Genomic DNA, 25,869 nt, shown 5'->3' with positions numbered 1-25,869 from the left:
ATACAACATAAATTTGTATTTGGGTTATGTAAAAACAAACATACGAACACTGCTTTTTCTCTCTCTGAGGGACTTCTCAAATGATTACCTAGAACTGTCTCTTGACGAAATAAGAAAAGCAGGAGCCAGCACCTTGCACTAACATGTCTCCATATTTCAGGCTGCAAGATGGATTAGTTGGGGCTGGGTGGGGTTGGGAAGGTGGGAGTCAGGAAAGTTTCCTTATTCCTTTATGTCTGCTGGGAATGGACACTCACCTTACATATCTTAGTTTAGATACGGCCATGTCTCTTTGCTTACTTTAAACAGCTATAATTTGGGCTCCCAGGCTTAAGCAAGCACTCTATACCCCAATCCCCAAACCCCCCACTACACCAAGGAAGACACATTTAGTGTTAACAATTTTAATTAACTTCAGAATGTCATATACTAATTAGAAGTACTGCTTCATTAATAAGCATGCTTAGCATTTACTTTAGAATGGAAAAATTAACCATTTTATGTTATCTTTAAAATGTTTCATAGGAATATATTAATAAATACTTCTTTAAAAATTTGCCTTTTCTACATATCATTTAACTACCATGAGTTAGGATATCTGGATGGAGTCTAGCACCAACCAAACACTAACTGGCTGCGTGACCATGGGTATATTTTCTCCTCTCTCTATATGGAGGTTCCTCCTCTAAATAATGAGAACATCAGATTATATCAAAGATATAACAGCTTGAAAATTTTACAATTCTGTAATAATGAGAGATCTCATAGGAATCATTCCACCTAAAGAGAGAACAATGTTACAGAGAGGTGGGATACACCTTCTGTAAGAAGTAAAACAAGTAAAGTAAGCATCAATATCTATATCTCATTCTTCTGAAAAATAATGCATGCATTGTGGCTTCATCCTCTTGTATGAGGCTTTGGAAACAAGCCAGGAATGGCATAGACAGAAAAACCTTCATTCCAAAATTAATCTCCAGACCAAGGGGATATACAGTTAATGATACCTTCTGCTTTTTTCAGAGTGAAAAAAGGGCCAACAGTCATCACAGGTGAGCAGCTATCTTGACTATTGTTTTAGGTTCTTGTAAATCAGTCCAGTGTAGAAATCACCTATTATTTTCTTAATCCAACTCATTCTCTACAGAAGTTTCTTAAAGTAGCCCACAAATGACTTGCTTTAGAGTCACCTGGGAAGCTTGTTAGAAATGCGATTCCTGGTCTCCACTTAAATCAATGAAATCCAAATTTCTAAGAGTGAGGTTCAAGACTGCATTTCTTTTCATAGGCATCCCAGATGAATCTTAGATTTTGAGCCCCACTGCTCAACAACGCAGAAGCAACCATAACTACTGATGGTTGTTCAAGTGCACCCAATTAGCAAACCTGCAAAACCCCCCTTTGATGTTTAAGCCAGTGCTTTTTGGTTCTCACTAAAAATGTGGCCATAATCTTGCCTTTTAGTTTGTTACCCAAACACAGGGTACAAATAGTTTTAGTGAGATTTCTACTGATTGCTTGAATTGACTATGATGTTTTCCACACTGATTTTAAAATCAAATTCAGTCGAGCTGTCTTTCTGTAAGCGAATTCAGTCAGGTATTTTTCCCCCTATGGAAGAATGGCATTTAACTGACTAGGAATTATAACAGACGCATTCCTTGTGATGGGAGGAAAGCAGAAGGCAAGATGCAAAAGGAAAACACCTGTGAATTCAAGAGTCCATGAGGTTCTTTAAGGTTTGTTTTGGTAAAATATGAGATGCCATTTTGAAGAAACAGCCTTATTGGGTAAGAGGTTTCAAATGAGTAGCTGTATAAAAGCCACTGTATACCATTTCTACTTTGCATATTATATAAGGTTATATCGTCAGACATCACTAGTCCCCAGACAAAAACCATCTTCAGTAATCAGATACATACTTAAAGTCATGGGGGAAAATACTTTCTTGGGGAAGAAAAGTTACCCAAATCAATTTAATTTAACATTGAAAAAAATATAAACAAATATTGGCATGGGAAAATATCATAACAAGAAAATCAATACATATACAGACACAGGGAAAAGTGTGGTACCTATTATACAGTATAAATACAAAAACAGCAAAACCCAATCCCCCTCCACAGACAGCACCACCAGGTCACCCTGCCATCTCTGGACCTCCCCCACCTCCCATGCGGCCCTCGGTGACGAAGTCCACATCTCACGCACAGTCACCATCCTTACTAATGGAGGCTGTGCTCTCTAGGGCAGCAATCTACTCTCTCTGTAGTGGTGAGAAAGAAAAGAGTAATTTTTTTTTTTGCAGTGTTGTTTAGAAGTACTTTCCAAACACTGAGGCTTGTCAAACTCATAGGTGCCTTCTCTGCCACTGGCTCCAATGTGACCCATCTAGCACCCTAAGATTCTAAGATGGCAGATCCCAATCGGCACTACGAGCTCCCTTAATAGTCAAATGCTAGGGCTAAACCAGAAAAATGTCATGGTCATTCAAGAAATCACTTATAAGCTTTGAACATTGTAAAAGAGAGCCATGCCTTGCTGGGGATCAGTTTATGGTAAAGAGGTTGTCTGGAAACTCTTTAAGCTCACAATATCTAAATAATACTCAAATAATTTAAAAAGGTTAAAGAAAGTTTCAATTTGTAAGGTTTCCAAAATTAAGAAGAAAATAAAAAAAATTAGAATTAGAATTGTAAAAGTAACTCTAAGGAACTTTTCCTCCCCTGAATAATGTTAGTCTGTACCTGTGTTGGCAAGAGTGTGATTTCTTAATCTGGTTTCCTTAACTAATATTCTAGGAGTTTAAATTTCAATTCCTAAACTTTTTCATGAGTATTTTTGGTCAAATTATACTTCTGCTTAGATCTTAAGCAGACCCTTGCCTTCTCCTCTCCCTGCCGTTCTCCACACTCTGGTCTCCCCCACCCCACCAAAATTCCCCTCCATTGCCCTAAAACTCTGGAACATTTCAATGAGGAAATACCCAATGGAAACTGGCACCACTAAATTTTCTGAAAAATACAAGTGAATGTGTACTTTTTTCTTTTCCTAAAGGGAAAGAAATTGCCTGCAAATATTTAAGCTCTAATCATTTGATTAAAATTTTCCTGCCTGTAATTATCAATATTATAAGACTAATTAAATCCATGCTACATATACAGTTACTTGCCTTTATGTGAAAGGAAAAACCCACTCGGTCATATCATCAAAGAGAACTATTTATACTAGATACAGTTTAAATTGGTTAAAAACTGGTCAGAGTCTGAATGAAACAAAATTAAGTGTCTTTAGGAGGCTACTAAGTTATCCTTGAAAAATCATTAATGACCAGTTAAGCCATAGGTTTAATAGTGATTAGTTCATAACATGCTGGATACACCCCAAGCAATGTAGTATAAGCTATTCAATTACATTTAAGTGCTATCAAATCTGTAACTAGTCAGAGATTCTGGAATTGAACCAAACCAATCACTAATATCATATTTTAACAAACTCAGAAGTATACTGTAAAAATACACTAATTAAGTCCATGAGGTTTCATAATGCTATTAAAAATGAAAATAAGGTAGTATGGATACATGGTGCTAATGTCTTATTTCTTTCAGTAATTCTCATGGTATTGCTGGGTCCCTTAGAAATATGCATCATTTAATTTTGTGTATGGTTAAGGTATTAGATTACTATCTACAAGCTGTAAACACCTGCATGGCACCAAATATACTTTCAGAAGTAGATGTTATGTGGCAGGTACCAAAATGTGATGATCAATTCTCTACTGATTAAACCTCCTCATCTGGTTAAACAGCCAGTGTATACCAGAGTTCTACACAGGTCAAAGTTATATCACTTTCAGAGCAGCAATACGTGATCCAAGGTTTTCTTGAAGGTAGTGCAAAAGATGCAGTTCATAATGTTCTCCAGATTCAGGAACTCTTATGCTGTGTCTCTCCTGAGGATAGATCTGAAAAACAACAACAACAAAATCAAAATACACAAAGTAAGAATTTAGGAATACATCTCCTTCCAAAGCTTTCCAGAGATTTTCAACAGAATTAATAACATGGAGCAGAGCTTCTCCAAGATATTATACACATACATCCTATCTAAAGGGCCTTCTCTTTTTATAATTCCCTATGTACCACTAAGCTTACAGAAGGATCAATGGTTCTCCAAGTGTGGTTTGCAGACTTCAGGAGTCCTCATAAACTCTTTCCAGGGATACACAAGGTCAAAACTACTTTCAGATCAAAACTAAGACATTATTTGCCTTTATTCACTGTGTTGGCATTTGCACTGATAATGAAAGGCAATGGTGGGTAAAAGTGCTGGTGCCTTAGCATGAATCAAGGCAGTGACATACACTTGTAGTAAACAAGAAAAAATGCCAGTTTCACTTAAGTAGTAGTAAAAATTAGAATTTTATTAAGTTGCAACCCTTGAGCAGAGGTCTTTTTACATTCTGTGGTGATAAGATGGGAAGAAGGCATAAAGCACTTCTGCTACACGATGTCTCAAGGAAAAGGACTTGTACAACTGAGTTTTGTTTTGTTTTGTTTTGTTTTTCTTTTGGCCCCGCCGAACAGCATGTGGGATCTTAATTCCCTGACCAGGTATCGAACCCGCGCCCCCTGCAGTGGAAGCACGGAGTCTTAACCACTAGATAGCCAGGGAAGTCCCTACAACTGAGTTTTTAAATGGAACTCCATTTTTCACTTGAAAGAATGACAACTATGGTGATTCAGACTTGGCTATCTGGCAAACATTTTCTCAAAAATGATGTGAGCCAGTCACTTCAAGGACAGCATTGACAGTATTTGTTGCCAATGATAAATTTTGAGCTTTTAAATGAAAATTAGAATTTTGGAAAACTTGCATCTACCACTCCTAGCTCATGAGCTTCCCAATACTTGGGGAATTTTCTGTTGAGATCAGTGGTAATATCAATGTATATGATTTAAAAAATATTGTATGATGAAATGGGTCAACACTTAGAAGTGAACCAATATTTTCCAGATGACCAATGCATGCGTAAAAGATCCATTTGAAGTACAAGGTCCAACAGATTGTAGTGTAGCGGAGTATGAAAAGTTTACAGATATGGTTTCAGATTCCACACTAAGACTAACCTTTAAGAAACTACCATCTGTTCAGTTTTGGTGTAGCAACAAAGAAGAATATCCACGATTATCTGAAAAAGCTAAAATATTACTCCCATTTCTTAATTACATATTTTGAGGCCAAAATTTCTTCATTTACTTTAGCCAAAACAACATTTCACAACAGATTGTATGTGGAAGTAGATACGAGAATCTAGATGTATTTCTTATTAAGCCAGAGATTAAAGGGATTTAGAAAAATGTAAAACAGTGCTAACTTTCTCAGTAAATTGTTTTGTTTTGAAAAATTTTCTCCCTCATTAAAAATGTGATCTGTGTTAACATGTAATAGTTTATCATTGTTAATTTTAAATAAATAAATGAATATTTTAAAATTTTCTTAGTCTTAATATCTTATATGAGAAATACTGATAGACATAACTCACATAAACAAAAGCTTTTTGGTATATAAAAGGGTCCTGAGACCAAAATGCTTGAAAACTGCTGCTATAGACAAATATCTCATAGTTTACCTACATAAATATCAACTGAAACACAAAAAAGGGAAAAGTAATATTTTTCATTTCTTATGAGAACAATCTGTGTAAGGAGTAGAAACGAGGAAGAAAGGAGGAAAAATTTCTCTTAAAAGCCTTTTTTTGAGTAATGGAGCAATGGAGGTAAGTAACTTGTTGGTTTCTGCTTCAATGTCAATATAAAATAGAAGAAAATTAAAAGACCTTGTAATCAGGTCCTAAAAATCCTTTATAACAATGAAATCAAGTAGCATTTCTTTACCCTTCCAAGAGGAAGAAGAAAAGCAAAGGAGGATAGTGAATGGACTCCTGTCATCTTGTCCATGATTACAAACTGAAAGCAGATACAGATACACAAGTCATGTAATCTGATAGGACAATTTTCATCCTGACTTCCACAAGATCTTAATTTTTATCTAACTAGAGGCACTACTAACTATGCCTATTATTTTAGCTCTCTTAAGCAGAGCGTGGCCACAGCTGAAAATTCAACCTTACTCCATACTTTATTATATTTCAAAGTAACCAATCACTGATCATGGCTATTTTAATCAGAAAATGTAAAAGAACTCACCTGTAAATCATATGGCTTTCCAGCCCTCACTAAAAAACTCAGTAATATACTGGTGTGTGCAAAATGGACATTCTCATCCAAGAACCCATGTAAGAGTAGTAAACGATTTGGTCTGGAAAAATGGAAATATCAGAGGATTAGGCAAAACAAGAATATTTGGGAAAACCACTTAACTCCTTAAAACTAATCACAACTAACTACATTAACTTCCGTATACTGTAATATTAGAATAAGGATTCAACATTTTGGGACTTCCCTGGTGGCGCAGTGGTTAGGAATCCGCCTGCCAATGCAGGGGACACGGGTTTGAGCCCTGGTACGGGAAGATCCCACATGCCGTGGAGCAACTAAGCCCGTGCGCCACAACTACTGAGCCTGCGCTCTAGAGCCCGCAAGCCGCAACTACTGAGCCCACGTGCCACAACTACTGAAGCCACATGCCTAGAGCCCGTGCTCCGCAACAAGAGAAGCCACCGCAATGAGAAGCCCGCGCACCACAATGAAGAGTAGCCCCCGCTCCACGCAACTAGAGAAAGCCCGCGCCCATCAACGAAGACCCAAGGCAGCCAAAATAAATAAATAAATAAATTTATTTTTAAAAAAAAGGATTCAGCATTTCAATATTAAATTAGTAATATATTAACCAGATGCTACATGTAAAAAAAATTTTTTTAATTAAATCATGTGTTCTATTTCCTATTAAGATATTAGCACACATCAATAATTATAGCATGTCCCTAGAAAAAGAAAAATCATATATGCTACTTGCAAAATATATGTAAGCAGAAATGGAATTTTTTCCACCTTGAAACAGTTGTGTACTTAATTAAGCTTCTTTTATCACTTAAGCAACTGCTTCAAATATAACTTGTACAAAAACCCAAATTATATGAACTGGCCTATAATTCAGCTTTGACAAACAGCTATGTCTTCTAGCACTCTATAAAATATTAGTTTTGGTTTTGTCATGTTTATAGTTTTCCTTATTATTAAAGACAATTTTTAAAGATACAATTTTAAATTTATAATTTTAATTTTAAAGCTTAAACTTACTCAGAGGGGAATTTTTCTGCTTGCATGGCCACAGATCCTAGGTAATAGCCCTGTTCATTCTGGTCAGGGTGACCCATATAACGTTCCGTGTAGCCTGTATCATAGAAGATCCACAGAGTGACTGGGGCCCCAGCAATAGCAACCTGCATAAGATAACAGTGACAGTCAAGTGTGGTCCAGAAAAGAATGGCTAGCACTGAGAGTCTGTAACTGCAAATTTACAGGCTAAAATTATCCTTAGGCTTTAGCCCCAGGACTGGAGCATACATGGTCTCAGGCAACTCAGAAAATCAAAGGGGAGTGCGAAGGTCAAGAATTTGATACTTTGTGAGTCAGTTAGCTTCATGTTCCACAGATGTGCCACACACCAAATCCTTAACCTGGGCTAGATGAAATATAAACATGGGCCTCTGTTAAAAGGGGAGGTTGAACTAGAACATATGAATGCCTCAGTGTAAATTCATTCCTGCTCCTGGGGAAAAAAATATGGGACAAGTGTCAGCTTTATATAGGAAAAAGCAGTCTTTTTTTTTTTTTTTTTTAGCTTCTGTTGGCAGTACAGAATTTAAAACAATGAATGAAATATATTTAAGCACTAAATACTTGCCTCATTTTAAGTCTCCCACACACAGTTTTATATTTAAATATTGATTTAAATACTGTAATTACTTTCTTGACAGCTGCAAGCCTGGGAAAATTATGGCAGTATTCAGAGTTCATTTTGTGGTTATTATAAATAAAGATTATCTGAATATACATGTAAGAACAAAACCCTATAGTTTTTATTCTTAAAAATAAAAAAATTTCACTGTAAAATAAAATCATGTTATTGAAATATCAAAAAAGAAAAATGCCACTTATAATTCCCATTCCCTTAACAACTGTTAGCATCATTTTATATTTTCTTCTAACATATTTTTCTAAGAAGTTGTTTATAGAATTGTAATCATTGTTTATATATTTCATAGTTTATTCACTCAGTACAGATTTACTTAGGACCGACTATGTGCCAAGCATTGTGCTTGGCTGCTGAGGATACAGCGTAGGGCAGACAGATCCCTGCCCTCAGAGGTTGTAGTCCAACAATTACACAAATAAGAACAACCCAATATGAATGTGTGTTTTACTGATCATGACTATCTCCCACAATCTTTGGCATATGTCTATAAATAGCCAGTAACTGATCAAGTTGACAACTATTTTATATAGATAAAGGTAGATAAAGATACGTAAACATATATCTCACGAGTTGACAAGATATATCTATTATTTCACACGGCTATTAAACACACAAACCCTAACATTTCACAGTACTGTCAACTTTGTAAACCTTCAGAAAATTGGCATTTCCTCATATCTCAATTTATAGAAAATTCCACCTTTATTGCAAAAAGAAGTACCATAGGAAATCACATACCCTGAATATATCTGACCTCTGCATTAATGCCATCAGGGAGAGGTATCCTCCATAGGACCAGCCATGGATGCCCACACGATCTAAGTCAATGAAATCATATTGAGAGGCTAGATATTGGAGTCCTTCCACCTGATCGTCAATTTCTATCTGACCCTGTAAAAAAGGGAGAGCATTTCACTGATTCTGATAAATAAAAATCTTATTGTAAGAGTGCTTTTAAAGCTGATAGATGTTCTTACTAAAAATACCTGTAGTTTTTTAGATACGAACTCATTATCAATGGAAATTCTGTTGCTTGAAAAAAAAATTTTTAACTCTAGAGATAGGAGCCTATAGCTTCTGTTGCTAGCCTGTCCTAGAGTTTAGTTACCCCTTAGTCATAAAGTTCTTTCCTACTGTGACCCAAAATGTCCCTTGCCGTATGGGTATTTCCCATTTCCATTTGTTCTGTTGTCTGCTAAGAGGTCAGCATCTTCCTTGTAACAAGCCTTCCTATACCCAAAGATAAAAAATTAGCCCCCTTAAATGGTTGACTAATTTTACCTCTCCTTTTTAAAACTTAATGCAGTAAAGCAGAAGGAATCACTCTTGACGCCTTATCCTCCTATTTCCCCATCACCTGCCTCTAGGAACTGAACATACAATTTCTTTAAAGTCCTGTATAGTCCTAATTCCTATCGCCACCACCCTGTCTGTATTACTAGGCCTGCCAGTGCACACGATCTCACTTCACTGAGCCAAAAACAAAAATAAAAACAAAAACTTACATGAGAATACAACATAAGGTCAAAGAACTGGCTGTGGGAGAAAATCCCCATGTCTTACTCAGCATGTCCAATACACTGGCAAACACAGTAACTGCCTTACTGTGCAAAAGGAACATCGGATTCTCATCATTTCCCAAAGCAGCAGAAAGGACATGGGGCATCTCTAAAAGGTAGCATTTAAAGCTTCCTGTAGAGAGAAAGAGGCTTGTCACAAGGAAGGCACTAACCAGTTGGTTTCTCTCTTCACAGAGGACAGAACAAATCTCAATTACTCCTCTTAATAGTGTACAGGATGCTGAAAACTAAATGGACTAAATGGCTTCTGGCTAAACTGGACATAAAAAATAGAAAGAGAGGGGGTTTCTATATAAAAGTGGTTCTATCTCAGCTCCCCAAATTTACATATAGGTAGACATGAATAGCCTAGTGAATATCAAGTTGTACCTTCCCTCCCACCCCCAAACCATAACACATGCTCACATGCACACATGTGCACACACACTCACAGTGCCTTCCCCCAACTCTTTCTCTGGGATTTCACACCAAACAATGCACCAAAAATTGTAAATGTCTTTAAAAGAAAAATGTTTGTATGCTCACACACCATTTTATATTTAAAGGCGCCTTCAAATTTAAGCCCTCGGTGACAGGATCCCCTGTTGTCTATCACTACAACCACGTAACCCAGAGAGGCTAGGGTATTCAATCGGAAATACTTGATTCCTTTAAACCGATTATTCACCAACTGCACCTGAGAAAGAAATACAACTTCAGTGAAATTTATTATATGGTAGCATACAAAAGCATAAGAGAGGCAGGATGCTGCAAAAAATAGAAAGCTTAAATTTTTAACATTATTTTGCCTATAAAATGAAATTATTTTCTTGTGGCAAGAACACAACATGAAATGGACCCTCTTAAAATTTTAAGTGTACAACACAGTATTGTTAATCATAGGACAATGTTGGACAGCAGGTCTCTAGAATTTATTCATCTTGCATAATTAAGAATTTTTTATGCCCATTGATTAGCAATTCCCCTCCTCCCCCTCTCCCTGATTTATTTTTATTTATTTTTATTTTTTAAATTAATTTATTTTATTTATTTTTGGCTGTGTTGGGTCTTTGTTGCTGTGCGTCGGCTTTCTCTAGTTGCGGCGTGCGGGCTTCTCACTGCAGTGTCTTCTCGTTGCAGAGCACGGGCTCTAGGCGTGTGGGCTTCACTAGTTGTGGCACGCGGGTTCAGTAGTTGTGGCTCGTGGGCTCTAAAGCGCAGGCTCAGTAGTTGTGGCGCATGGGCTTAGTTGCTCCACAGCATGTGGGATCTTCCTGGACCAAGACTTGAACCCGTGTCTCCTGCATTGGCAGGCGGATTCTTAACCACTGCACCACCAGGGAAGCCCCCTTATTTACTTTTAAATTAAATCTTTTCATGTTTATGTTACTTCTTTTCTTTCTTAACTTCACACTCAAAAGTTCTGAGGAATTACTGAGTAACTACAGACTTTAAAATTATAACCTAGATATTAACTACATACAAGATAAGTGATTTAACCTACCCCATAGAAAAAATTACTAAAATGATTACTTCTACCCTGAGGAAGAATTGGTACCATTCAAATGACAGAATAAGATCATTTTTTCTCCCTAGCTGTCTTTTCTGGGATTGTCTCTGACCAGTAGAGGGAAAACTGAAGTATTTTAATGAATTACTATGACCAGTCAGCTTCTTTTTTCCTGTTACACAAATTAGTGCAAAAGGTAAGATAATTCTTAAATATCTTTATTGCCCTAGAAACTATACTTCAAAATGACTGAGAAATTAAATGTAGTTTGGTGCTTCACCAGAAATATACTCTCTGGTGAAAAGAAGACTTTAATTAATGGGCAGAAAGTTACAGAAGTTCAAGGTTTGGTGGATACTAAGGTAGATAATAAACAAACAAAAAAACGGTTCTGGCAAAATTGAGAAAGTGTTCTCTGGCTGAAACCAATGGGAAAACCAAGCCAGCCAGGAGTTAAAATAAACATCGACGCTATCTTTACTCAATAAATATCTACTAAGCATTGAATGGGCTAGACTGGCAGTGGTGGTGTAAAGAACCTTCTCCTTTTGAACTTTCAGATGTTTAGCGCCACTGCAACAACTGCCAAACTGGTCTTTCTGTTTCTATACTTGTCCCCCGTATAGTCTGTTCTCACAGCAACAGGACGATGTTTAAAAATGTAAATCAGGTACGACTTTATAGCTTAGCTCCTCCTAATGGCAGGGGGTTTAGATCAGAGTAAGATCTAAACTCCTTACCACTGCCTTTGAGACCCTACATTATCTAGCCCTTGGCTATTTCTGTGACCTCATCTCATACCATTTCCCCCCTTGAGCACAGTACTCTAACCTTACTATCAACTATATCAAGTTGGTTCTAACCCCAGGACATTGACATTTACTGTTCCCTCTGTCTACAATGCTCTGCCCTCAGATCTTCAACATGGCTCATTCCTTCTCATCCTCTGCAACCTAAGAGAGCTTCCCTGACCTTCCAGCCAGAACCCTCATTTTAGTCACTCTGCCATCCTCTTTCCCAACAATTATTCATAACACTTCCATTATATGAAGTTGCGTAATTTATATGTCTGCTTGTTTATTATTTTCCTCATTAATCTCCATGAGGGTGGGACATTAGTCTGACTTGTTCACTGTGGTATCCTCACTGCCTAGAATAGTGCCTGGTACATAATAGGAACTCAATAACTATTTGCTGAATGAATGAAAAACAGACATAGGAGAATGATGTTTTCCCTTTCTACCTTGGGAGGAGGGGTCTGGTGGGCAAAGGTGCTTGTTTTTAAAGGGAGGGAGCTGAAAAAAGAAGTATTAGGCAAGGAACACATATAAGAACATAAAAGAAAACTAACTCACTTCTTTGCCTGCTGTCAATCACAGAAGGTGGCCTCAATTGCCTGATAGGAACATTCTCCCCCAGAGCCAGTGTTTCTGCCTTTGCAGCCTCCAGGCCTGCTTCTTCTTAGAAGGAGGTACTTAAACATAATGCCCTTCAGCACTAAGAATTCAGAAGTTTTCTTCAGTATCAATTCTTCAAAACCTGTGTTCTGCTATTTTAACTTGCTCTCTTGTGCATTTATGTTTGCAGAACAGTGTCTGGCACATAGGAAGTATCATAAATATTTGTTAAATAAACATTTTTAAACACACTACTGTTATCAATGAAAAGTTTAAAGAACTAAGCCTTGATGACTTTAATGGGAAATATTTGTTGCTTTCCTTGGTTTCACTTTTGTCCGACTACAGACATTGCTGCATTTAGTGATGAAGTAATTCACCTCATGTTATGAATTGTGGCACTGTTGCTATTCAAAAGATTCCCACTTTGACCTGAATATACACCAAGAAAAAAAAAGGTTTGGACCACTTATGTGATTTAATCAAATTTTGCAAGGTTATTGTGTGCTATTAGAAAGATCTGATCTTACATTAAGGAGCCTCTTCGTAACTAATCCACATGGTCATCAAACACAAGGATGAATGATCCCCCAGTGGGTTGAAGTGCCAAATGCATTCTATCACGCAAAGTCTTATGGGGAAATCTCCCTGCAAACTGAATAGCAGATTCTCCTGTGGCCTCACCAAATATGAATGCTTCCAAAGAACACTTTGAGAAAGAAACTGTTCTATAAGTGCAAAAAAATACAGTTGGATTCGTAAGGTACTCCAAACAATTAAAGAATTTTGTTTTTACTGCATGGCGAGGACTTTATTATGGTAAAACATGCATTTTAACCATTTTAAGTGTATATAATTCAGTGGTATTAAGTACACACTGTTGTGCAACCATCATCACTATCCATTTCCAGAACTTTTTCATCATCCCAAACAGAAACTTCAAACCTATTAAACAATAATTCCCTAACCCTTCCCCAGTCCCTGACAACCTCTATTCTACTTTCTGTCTCTATGAATTTACTTCTTCTAGGTACCTCATACAAGTGGAAAAATATAGTATTTATCCTTCTGTGCCTGGCTTATTTTACTTAGCATAGTGACCTCAATGTTCATCCATGTTGTAGTATGAGTCAGAATTTCCTTTTTTTTTAAAGGCTGCATAACATTCCTCTACATACCACATTTTGTTTACCCATTCATCTATCAACGGACGCTGGGGTTGCTTCCACCTTTTGGCTACAGTGAATAATGTTGCAATCAACACTGGTGCACAAGTATCTGTTTGAGTTTTTGCTTTGAATTCTTTTGGGTATACATCCTGAAATGGAATTGCTGGATCAGATTATAATTCTATGTTTAACTTTTTGAAGTACTGCCATATTGTTTTCCATAGCAGCTGCATCATTTTACATTCCCATCAGCAATGTATTAGAGTTCCAATTTTTCTACACCCTCACCAACATTTATTATTTTCCTTTTTTTTTCTTGATAATAGCTATCCTAAGGGGTGTGAGGTGGTATCTCATTGTGGTTTTGATTTGCATTTCCCTAATGATTAGTGATACTACCTTTTCATATGGCTTAGACTTTTAAAACTTAATTACTAATATAAGGAGTCCTTTAGTATTAAAAATCTAAATAACCAGCTAGTTTTTATAGTGTGTTTTCCACATATCTCATATATCATTTCTTCATTGGGAAGGAGAAACACCCTTCTTACTTAGTCATAATATCAAAATAGTATAACAAAACATGTAAAGCTTCTGAGAGTGTCCTGTAATTTCTCTCCTGAATTTCTTTGTATTACACCTTTTTTTAAGTTTACAAAGATTTGGCTCAAAGTTTTTAAGAGAAGTCTAATTTAATTCTTTCATAATTTATGTGTAGATGACAATTATACAAATGTGAATCACGTTTTGTTTGTAAAACACACTAAACAATGGCAAAGTGATTTAACTTGATATATGATGGTTATTGCTGAGATGTTATGGCTTATGTAGTTACTTTTATTTTTTGGATAACTTTACATCTAGATACATTTCCAGATCTGAATAACTGGGTATAATTATAAAGGATATTTACTGAGTCCAAGAGAGTTGTATTAGAAAAACATTGTAATTATATTCTAATTTCTACAGGGTCTCAGTGTAAGATATATAACCAAGATTAAACATTTTAAAAAATTACCAATTTACCAATTCACCTATCCAAAATACTTTACTCTGACAGTCAGTAAAATTTGCTTAATATTCACATGCTAATATTTAAGGTGGAAACAAGAAAATCAAGGTGCAAACTTCTTACAGTGCTGAATAGCAGTATAGCAGTTGCCTTAACTAGCTGATAAAAGTATTATAGCTTGCTTGAGAGATGTGGCCTTAGAATGAAGAGACGGAATTCATTAGGCTACCAAGGCTTTCAAAAATATCTGTTAAGACTCTTTATTTACCAAGACATTTAATTATTTAATATCATTTCCAAAACAAGTTCTCTACCCACAAAACAACATATTTACCTACTGACATATTACATTCCCCATGCCAGTTACAGTCCTCACTGTAAATTAAGAAATTGACATTGAGGGAATTCCCTTGGCGGTCCAGTGGTTAAGACTCTGTGCTTTCACTGGCGAGGGCCTGGGTTTGATCCCTAGTCGGGGAACTAAGATCCCACAAACCGTGTGGTGCGGCCAAAAAAAAAAAAAGAAGAAATTGACACTGATTTTAGAGTTAGCTATCTAACAAAACCCAGCTTCCTGAACTCCTAAATTGGATAATTAGAGCATAAGCCAGAGTCAATAATAGCAGAGGCTCAGCAATGCTCAAATCTTAACTTAAACAATTGACCAGACATTTAAAAAACAAATCACCTAAAAAAAAGAAAAAGAAAATGAAAAAATACACACACACACATATATGTATATAAATATGCCCACCTGAGGACCACCATATATAAACAGCACAGTTGGGTATTTCTTTCCAGGTTGTAGATCATGAGGTTTGTATAGCATCCCATACAATGTAAATCCAGTAGTGCTTTCAAAAGAAAAAATTTCTGGAGGGGTATAGTCAGGAAGAGGACCTGAGAGGAGGTAACACAGTCTGTAAAAGGAGTTCTTATGGGAGCTCAGCAATCTGAGAGCAAGGAAAAGATACCATAAACCCACCACTCTATACACAAATAACTAACCATCCCCCCCTTCAGATGATAAGCAAGAAATCAAGCACGAAGTTATCTTTAAAAAAGGAAATCTAATGAACATATCAAATTATCTATTTAAGAAGCAGACACAAAGTATTATGAATAATCCTTGGAGCCCAGGAGGTATTCACATGCAGAACACAAATACTTTGTGCTCGGTTTGTGTAACTTATTGATGGTTAAGCCATATACCTGATGGGAAACTGAAACCACAAATTAACTTAATCAATTGGTTTTCCAAAGTGATATAGACCTATACTAAATCTGTGCATACTGGATGATGTTACAGTCTAAGCAGAGATCATCACCATATCACAAATTCTGATTGTGGACATCAGAACATACTTATACCTTGTGGTTTTGCACTAATTTCTTAATCCCTTAGGAGATATTTATGAGTGAAAATACCTAACAGGAAAAAAAGGATTTGGGGATAAAATAAATTAAAAGATATAAAAAATTAGCCCATTCTTCATGTTTAAGAAGTCAAGCATTTTAAAAATAGGTAATTCACAGTGCTCTTCACTCCCATACAGAATGAGTGTTCTATCTTTTATTAAGATGGCCATTACAAGTGCTGTAGAAGTTTAAGAAAGTGACCAGCTGGGTATTCCTTAAAGCTGCGGCTTCCCTGCTCAAGAGTCTTACTAGTTCAGTATATATTACCTTCAAATTCAGTTGTTTATCTGGGAACTTATCCAAACATGTGAATAAATCACTTCCTAGCTGGTATCTTGACTATTTTAATTTTATTTTCAAAAAGGCCTTCCAGACTTGCTCCTGCCTGGAGTAGGAGGCAACCAGTCTTATTTGATAATTGATAGACTAGGAGGGGTGGGATCAATCAGGAACCCAGCAGCTCAGGGACAGGTGGTGATAAGAGACGGGAATACTCTGTTCAGGAAATGTGGACATATGACACAGGTTTAGTGCCCTAATGTACTAATCCTACTTAAGATCAGGCTCAGGGAAATGAGTACCTGCTGAATCCAAAATGGTGGCCCAAAATTCCTTTGTTTTGCAGGTTGGGTCATCTTCAGGACTTGAGAGCTTGTAAAGGGACACACAGTGTGGATTCTTCTGGTTACTATACTTACTTATAAAGAAGTCACAATGCTAGAGAAAGGAAAAACAATTACTTTTCCCCAGGGAAAAGTAAAAAAGGTTATCTGTTGCTACATCTGCACTGATGCTATAGCTGGAGTATGGTAAGAGTCTGACCATTTATACACATATACAATTCTAAAGTTAAGGCTAAGGTTTTTGCAGGCCAACTTCACCAATCTTCACATTACTGAAAAGGAGTATTACATGAGTAGAGGGTTTTTTATATGACAGGAAACCCTTTTCAAACAGGGACTTAATACCCGGCTGATGCAGCAAGAGTGGGAATAGCCACGGTCGGTCAGCCTTGTCACCTCTCCAGGATTTACATAACTGACCACGTACAGGTGATGTTCTAAAGGAGAGTCTTTGGTGCCTTCAAAATATACCAGCTTTCTGACTTCATCAACCTGGATCTGTCAAAATAACAACAAAAAAATCAGTGCTAGTATGACCTTGGCAAGACCAGTGATTTAACAAACAATATCCAATTTTATTCAGAATCATTTGAGTCACCCTTTGCCTTGTGCCTCTTTAAAAATTTGTCACCAATGTTAATAAGCTTGAGTTGGTTTTGCTCACGTCTTATAGCTAAAAATAGATCCTGTCCAGAAGGTAAAACGATGTCCAAGTTGCATGCTATTGGTAGTTTCCTATATGGTTAGAATGTGTACTTTTCTTAAAATACAAAAATTATTTCATTAAAATGACAATCCTTTACAGAGAAAAAAATACCTATATTACAGCTCAGGTCAATCATTCACGCACACTTAAAAGAGTTTAATTTTAGCATCCTATTTCTCAGTGCAGCATTATCTTAGGCAGTGCTTTTTTAGTCTTTTGTACAAATTTGCAAAAATTTTTTATCTATTGGGCTGGGGAATAACTGAACTCAATCACTCAATCAGTTTCAATACTGGTATAGTTTATAAATAAGTATGAAGGATCTTTTAAGTCTTCATTCAGAACTCAAAAGAACTGCAAGTATACTCATAGCTGAATTCACTTAATATTCTTCCTAAATTACAGTAAGATTCTAAATAAATGGCTTTTATTGTTCCTTTTCAAAATCTTCTAGCAGCCTACTCAAATGATGTTTAATAAAATTCAAACTGTTTGGGCTTCCATGGTGGCGCAGTGGTTAAGAATCCACCTGCCAGGACAGGAATAGAGACGCAGGCATAGAGAATAGACTTGAGGACACAGGGAGGGGGAAGACTAAGCTGGGATGAAGTGAGAGAGTGGCATGGACATGAATACACTGCCAAATGTAAAACAGACAGCTAGTGGGAAGCAGCCGCATAGCGCAGGGAGATCAGCTTGGTGCTTTGTGACCACCTAGAGGGGTGGGATAGGGAGGGTGGAAGAGAGACGCAAGAGGGAGGAGATATGGGGATATAGGTATGTGTATAGCTGATTCACTTTGTTATAAAGCAGAAACTAACACACCATTGTAAAGCAATTATACTCCAATAAAGATGTTAAAAAAATAAAAATAAAAATAAACAGTCAAAAAAAAAAAAGAATCCGCCTGCCAATGCAGGGGACACGGGTTCGATCCCTGGTCCAGGAAGATCCCATATGCCGTGGAGCAACTAAGCCTGTGCGCCACAACTACTGAGCCTGCGTTCTAGAGCCCGCGAGCCACAACTACTGAGCCCGCGCGCCTAGAGCCCGTGCTCCGCAACAAGAGAAGCCACCCCAGTGAGAAGCCCGTGCACCCCAACAAAGAGTAGCCCCCGCTCACCGCAACTAGAGAAAGCCCCCGTGCAGCAACGAAGACCCAACACAGCCAAAAATAAATAAATAAAGTAAATAAATTTATTAAAAAAAAATTCAAACTGTTTTATACAGCAAAGAAAACACAAGTACATTTCTAAAAGCAAGTATTTTTAAATGCCACGTTTTCTCCAAGAAGCTTCTTCTTAGTCATTATAAACATTTTCTTAGCATGCACGGATAGAGAAATAAACACAGTTGACATTAAGTAGACCTATATGACACAGACAGAAAGAATACAAAGGATAAGACGTGGCAGAACAAACATTCATGAAGCTTCACAGGTATGTGTTAATCTGTGCAAAACGTCAGGACTGGTTCTGCTCCTGACCTAGCAGTTGGAAGTCAGGCCTCTCAAAACTGCATAAATAACTGGTTAATTCCTCACTCCCCTTTTCTTTGTTTCATGTAGCAACTTTACATGAAACACCTGAGGGTTTCAGCATCGCATGAATATCAGAATCACCTGAGGGGCTTGTGAAACAGATTGCTGGGTCCTACCCCCAGGCTTTTTGATTCAGGAGGTCTGGGGGGTGAGGGGGGCCAAGAATTTGTAGTTCTAAAAAGTTCCCAGGTGATGCCGGTCCTCTGTGGTCCAGAGAACACACTTTGAGAACCCTAAGGGGCACATGGGTTTAAAAGCCTCAAAGATTTACTCAATTATGGCCATTAGAAATCTTTGGGTGTGAACAGGTCACTGGCAAAAGTAAAGAAGGGAAAGGTAACTTAAAAAAAGTAAAGCAAGAATAGAGAGAAAATAGAAGAGTAAGAAAGAGAGACACAAGCACATCACATAAATAAGCATGACATAAAGAAGAAAATTGATGTACATTATGGCAAGTGGTAGAAAGACACTTAGGTTGCCCAATTAAGGTTCAGATCTGCATAAATACAATTTTGGGGATTCCCTCAGTATTGTCCAACCATTACACAGCATGAAGTTTACATTAGTGTAAATTTTTATTATCAGAACTTAGAATTACACTGTAAGATTTTTCTCAGGTGACAATAACATCCAAGGTCCCCAAAGAGAAAAAAATATATTGAATATATAACCAAAAGGTCATGTGACACTCTCAGTGGAAACGAGACTGTAAAGGTCGCCTATTATATTCTAAAGTTTTTACCAACAAAAACAAACCTGGGACCTGGATCTTCATTCTTTCTCCTTAATCACCTTGGGGACTACGAGTGACTTCTATAGTAGCCAGTATATATAATCCTTCAATAAATCTCTGAATCAATTTGAGGAAATCACAGGCCTTCACTAAATCCTGGTAGCATACATCATCTTAACTGTAAGTATCACACATAAAGGATGGCTTTCTTAGATATCTCATGAAACTGACCACCTAACTGAAAGTTGAAACAAACACAAGGTACTATAAAAGGCAAAAGAAATAAAATTAGAATTCATTGAATTACTACAGAAAGCCATATGTATGCCAAGAGTGAAACAGAGGGTGGATTTCCCTCCTCTTCTTTATCAATCTATGCTCCGTACAAATGTTCATCAAATTCTGCAGGTGGTAGATGAAACTTCAAATTTGTGAGATAAGATAAACAGGTGAATGAAACAGCATCATTACTTCAGAAGTAGTAAATGCATTTTCTAATGTAGAAATGACACAAGTAGTCTATAAGAGATTTAGAAATAATTTTCAAACTATATCATAACTCACTTTTTTTTTTTTCATAACTCACTTTTGCTAGACTCGAAAAGTATGGACCAGCCCTTTCCTTATTAAGTATTAACACTGTATTTGAAAATGGTGACCTTTAGTCACATCTAATACCAGGGTTATAAAATGGGTGAGATTTATAATTTAAACTAAGACTCTTCTTTTCCAACAAACTGGGTTCTTTTAGGCCCTAAAAATATTTTCAAAATACTGGGGTCATATGAAGTTGCACTATTGATTTTTAGTACTGCATACACACAGCCGATGTTGACTAAATATATCAGTAGAATAAAAGAACATACATTAGATCCATGCCGGCCAAGAACTTCCCATTCACCGCTGGTAATTGCTATTTCCTCTTTGACAGGGCACTTGAAATCACCTGAAGATAAACATAATCATAATTCAGCACTCTATACCAGACTACAAGCAAATGAAACAATGAAAAATAGTATTCTAAATTCCGTTTTCCAAAAAGGTAACACTGAAAAATTCAAAGTTACGTCTGGAGTAATGAAAATGTTTTGGAACTAGATAGAGGTGGTAGGTAGTTGCATAACTCTGTAAATGTACTAAATGCCACAGTTCATTTTAAATGTTCACTTTAAAATGGTTAATGTTATGTGAATTTCACCTTATAATAAAGTCTAAAGTTAAAAAAAATTCCAAGTTATGAGTCTTCATAATAATAATGGAATAATCCATGTAAATAAAGTGAAAACAGCAAAATAGATGCTTATGGCAAAGACAGAAAACAACTCAAAAGCACTTGCATTCCTAGACCTTTGGTTAGAAAGATAAAAAAATCTAATGGGTCAATAAGGCATTTCTTCTAGAAATGCAACAAACTACTTAAAAAGCCAGAAAAGGAAAATTTTAATACAATTGTTTTTCATTTGCCAAAAACAAATTGGGTATTACCATAGTCAATACCAACATGTCTCATTTATCGTTATAAGATTCTGTCTTGGTAGATGAGGCTCTCTCAGTGGCCTAAGGAGAAAGTTAAAAAAATGGAACCATTGCTCTATGCCTAGCTGCTACCAGCTCTGGCTCTGGGGAGTGACAGCTGAGGACAAGCTGAGATGGTGAGATGATACAGGATCTTAAGTAGGGTCCTACTCAAGTTAAAAAAAAATAGACTCCTTTTCTTTTTCTTAGATACAAAAATTCAACTTAGTATTTTAAATTTTATCACCAGAAAATAAATATTATTTAACATATAATAAATACTAATTGGGACTTCCTTGGTGGCGCAGTGGTTCAGACTCTGTGCTCCCAATGTAGGGGGTCCATGTTTGATCCCTGCTCAGGGAACTAGATCCCACATGCATGCCACAACTAAGGAGCCCACCTGCCGCAATTAAGACCCAGCACAACCAAATAAATAAATAAATATTTTTAAAAAATACTAATTGTTACACATTATAGACACTTATGGAAGAAAGGAGGGAAGAATAAAATAAAATGGACATCAAGAAAAGGAGGAAGATCTGGAGCAAGAAAGACTAAGTATAAAGGAGGGAAATGGAAAGAAGAGGTAGACAAACTGAGGGGCCCAGAAACAGACACTGAGAGGGAACAGAGGCTAGGTGTTCTGAGAAGAACATTAGCTAAGGTGACAGCTCTTCTTATTCTTCAACAGGAGTATAAAATTTTAAGTTATCATCTTTTTATCACTGTCCCAAGAATGTTGTTTTAGTTAATTAACTACTATTCATAGCTCTTTGACCAGTCTTCATCACTAAACTTTCCAGAATTCCATAAGTAGATTTAATTTCTGAACAACAGAGGAACTGGTAAGGGCAATTTCATGCTAAGAGCCAAATTAAACTAAGGCTCTTAGGGAAGAAATCTCCATCTTGGATATATAAGCTCCTGTCTGATTAAAAAAAAATTAGGCTAAGAGAAGGAGCAAAGTCATAGGCAGTATTTACTTTGCTGTCCTAAGATGTAGCTCACTGTTTCCCAAGTAAGAATGATATTTAAAAGGCCATGTTGAGGGCTTCCCTGGTGGTGCAGTGGTTGAGAATCCGCCTGCCAATGCAGGGGACACGGGTTCGAGCCCTGGTCCGGGAAGATCCCATGTGCCACGGAACAACTAAGCCCGTGCGCCACAACTACTGAGCCTGCGCTCTAGAGCCCATGAGCCACAACTACTGAGCCCGCATGCCCCAACTACTTTAGTCCGCATGCCTAGAGCCCGTGCTCTGCAACAAGAGAAGCCACTGCAGTAAGAAGCCCGTGCACTGCAACAAAGAGTAGCCTTCGCTCACCGCAACTAGAGAAAGCCTGCGCGCAGCAATGAAGACCCAACGCAGCCAAAAATAAATAAATTTATATATATATATAAAAAAAGGCCATGTTGAAAAAACAAACAACCCAACTAAAAAGTCGGCAAAGGATTCAAATAGACATTTCTCTAAAGAAGATATACAAATGGCCAAGCAACATGATAATGTTACTAATCATTAGGAAAATGCAAATCAAAAGCACAATGACATACCATTCCACACCCACTAGGATGGCTCTTACCAAAAAAACCCCACAAAACAAAAACAAAACCAAAACAAACAAAAAAACTACACCCAGAAAATAACAAGTGTTAGCAAGGATGTGGAGAAATTGGAACTTTTGTGCACTTCTAATGGGAATGTACTAAGGTGCAGCTGCTATGGAAAAGAGTATGGTGGTTCCTCAAAAAATCACAAAAAGAGTTACCATATCCAGCAATTTCACTTCTGGGTATATACCCAAAAGAATTGAAAGCAGGGTCTGAAACAGATGTCTGTCCATCCATCCATGCTCATTACAGCATTATTCACAACAGTCAAAAGGTAGAAGTAACCCATCTGTTCATGGATAGGTGAATGGATAAACAAAATGTGTTTCTATATACAACGGAATGTTACTCAACCTTAAAAAGGAAGGACATTTTGACACATGCTACAACCTGGCTGAAGCTTGAAGACACTATGCTAAATGAAATAAGCCAGTCATAAAAGGACAGACCTGTATGATTCCACTTATATGAGGTATCTAGAGTAGTCAAATTCAAAGAGACAGAAAGTGGCTGCCAGGGGCTGAGGGGAGGAAGGAATGAGAAGTTACTTATTTTCCACTAAATTGGGTATTCTTTATTGGATAGTTTCAGTTTTGGAAGATGAAAAAAGTTCTGGAGATGGATGGTGGTGATGGTTGCAGAACAATATGAATACACTTAATGCCATGAAACCGCACACTTAAAATAGTTAAAATGATAAATTTTGGTTTGTATATTTTACTACAGTTTTTAAAAAATGGCTATGTTGAGTCTGTTAAGTTACAAATGGCAGTAAAGCATATAACATAACATCATTAAATGCCTACTATTCCAAAATGAACTCTATATTATTAAAGTAGAAAACCATAACTCAATTTTTTAAAAACACAGGAGTATTCAATGTACCATTTCATTTTTCCTAGGCTTACACATTCTGTATTACATTTCCCAGAAGGAAACGCATCACTTTTTAAAAAGAAACTAACTTCAGTTGACATAATATTTAATTTCACTTTGGGAAACATAATTACATCAATCTGAAGAGCTATACCTATAAATCAACTTCAGTGTAGATGCAGACAGTATAAAAAAAATCTTGTATGCACAAATATCTAATAATTTTGTAACGTTTTAAAACTAGCTTTTTTAATCCAAAAATTATATGCGCTCACTTTAAACAAAATGTATAGTTAAGGCAAAAACAGAAAGTAAAAATAAATAATCCCAATACCCAGAGATTACCCACTATTAATAGTTTATTATGTATCCATCAAGAACTTTGTCCTATGCTTATAAAGTACACAAAAAAGACATTACATTACCCTGCCCCTCCCACCTTCTGCCCCCAGCGTTTTCCCCTTTTTAAATAAAAAAGGATTTCTTACTTGGGGCAGGCAGCCCACCACTGGATCGTTTGTATTTGCTCTCCTTTAAAATGGATGTGATTTTATATAAATGTCGAAAACCTGTTTTGCATTCAGAGGCAAAAATAAATTCAATTTCATCTTCATGACTTTGGGGAAAAACATGAAAGATGTCATGGATCTGTAAAATGAATAGCTTAATTTACTATACACATTAATGAAAATACTACATAAACAATTCAATTAAGCCAGAGAAAGAAGAATTACTTGATAAACATACTCTGAAATATAAATAACTGTCAGGCTAGGGTGTATGGTATATGTACAATTAGAGATTTTGCCTGGGCCTTTCATGTTTCTCTTACTTTAGTCAAAGATCTCATCTACTGAGAAATAAATGTTTCCAAATGGAGAAAAAAGAAAAATATGACCAAAAGCTGTTTCTTACTCACCATCTCTGAAATTCTTTGAAACATGGCACGAAGTTTGTTTAATGATATAAATCTTATTACAGAAGTGACGAGGAAACATGTCTTTTACTTTTCTTTTCCAGAGAGAAATATTCTAACAGTTCAAGGGAAAACAGATGTTCATCTGTTTTAGGTGAATCATATGAAGCCTATATTCAGCCAGGGAGTGAGCTAGCTTTATTTATTTTGTATCTTGTTTAAGTTTTTTCCACTAAACTGGAAAATGAAAAATTCAATCCCAAACTGTTATATTTTGGTATAGTTTGCCAACTTAAAAGAGAAAGTCTTTTCTAGACAGGATTCTTGTGGTCCTCTCAGAGGCACTAATGAGGCTGTGTTTTCAATATCTGATGTGTCCAGAAACAAGGGCAATTCTGCAGCCAGGGAGATATCATTTCAGTTTGTACCTTTTATGTACAAACCATTACCCATTCTGGAACCAACATTCCAATCTGAAAATGTTCAAACTAAGCAAATAACATTCAAGGTTACTTTGAACTCAAAAAATTCATTTTGATAGTTTGCTATCGAGCTTCATGTGCTTTAGCATTCTGAGAAAATATTCAAACCAAGTACAAGAAAACATGCATACATTTATCCAGATGTCTGTTGTTTCTTCATAGATAATCAGTGGCGTCACAGAGTCAGGCACTGACTCGATGAGTCTCTGTCTTTCCATGGCATCATCTTCTACTGGGATAAATAATTCAGGTGAGATCAACACTATCTGTAGGCGAGTTTGGGAGCGATCTAGTAGGATAGCCCACGCGCTATTTAAATAAACAAAAGAAAAGCACAAAATAAAGCACACTCTTCAGAAAATGAATATTCCACTAATCTTTCCCCTAGCACCCATCAGTTATTTCTATAATCACAATGAAAGTATTGCTTTAGTATATGTTAAATTATCACTTACAAATGGCTAATTAAAAGTATTAGCTTATTCTACACTTATTTTTAAAAGTTAAGCTTGAGTAGAGTTTTTAAAAGTAGTTTTCTTTAAATTTCCAAAATCACAGATGGCCTTTGAAATTGTTTTCTCCCTTTAATGTCGATAAATGTCTCGTGAAACTCCTGTTGTCCACATTAGACACAGGAACTACATGTAATCATCTTCACATAAGGTTCTACAAATATTTCTGCTTAATTATTCAATAAAAAAAATACATACTTATAAGTGAGCCTAAAAGTCATACAATTTAACCACAAATAACACTGTGAAACTGTGACTGGCTAAGAGACAGAATTAAAATGCACCTATGCTTATAGGATTACAAGTCCACTTAGTTCAGGAAAAATTCTTTGTGCAGAACTATCTAC

General features: G+C 36.5%; 1 protein-coding gene across 5 annotated transcripts in view; it reads right to left on the bottom strand.

Annotated features, from left to right (window-relative positions):
• Positions 1–3,441: 3,441 nt before the first annotated feature.
• The window catches only part of DPP8 (dipeptidyl peptidase 8), a 58,823-nt gene continuing 36,395 nt past the window's right edge, over positions 3,442–25,869 (bottom strand). For 3 of the 5 annotated variants that reach the window (XM_061182007.1, XM_061182009.1, XM_061182008.1), the window contains 11 exons: positions 25,142–25,319; positions 24,101–24,260; positions 20,476–20,555; positions 16,976–17,128; positions 16,589–16,724; positions 15,343–15,488; positions 10,051–10,197; positions 8,680–8,832; positions 7,263–7,405; positions 6,210–6,321; positions 3,442–3,964 (listed from right to left, as the gene is read on the bottom strand). In XM_061182007.1, coding sequence (XP_061037990.1) covers positions 3,842–3,964; positions 6,210–6,321; positions 7,263–7,405; positions 8,680–8,832; positions 10,051–10,197; positions 15,343–15,488; positions 16,589–16,724; positions 16,976–17,128; positions 20,476–20,555; positions 24,101–24,260; positions 25,142–25,319 — 1,531 coding nt within the window. In that variant the 3' untranslated portion in view covers positions 3,442–3,841. Of the gene's footprint in view, positions 3,965–6,209; positions 6,322–7,262; positions 7,406–8,679; positions 8,833–9,520; positions 9,634–10,050; positions 10,198–15,342; positions 15,489–16,588; positions 16,725–16,975; positions 17,129–20,475; positions 20,556–24,100; positions 24,261–25,141; positions 25,320–25,869 lie in introns of those variants that run through there. The other 2 variants (XM_061182010.1, XM_061182011.1) reach the window with 2 other exon arrangements.

This window comes from Eubalaena glacialis, chromosome 2, assembly GCF_028564815.1.
Source record: "Eubalaena glacialis isolate mEubGla1 chromosome 2, mEubGla1.1.hap2.+ XY, whole genome shotgun sequence".
Classification (NCBI taxonomy): Eukaryota; Metazoa; Chordata; class Mammalia; order Artiodactyla; family Balaenidae; genus Eubalaena; species Eubalaena glacialis.
The sequence above is the reverse complement of the archived record's forward strand: the minus strand, read 5'-3'. Positions and strand labels throughout refer to the sequence as shown.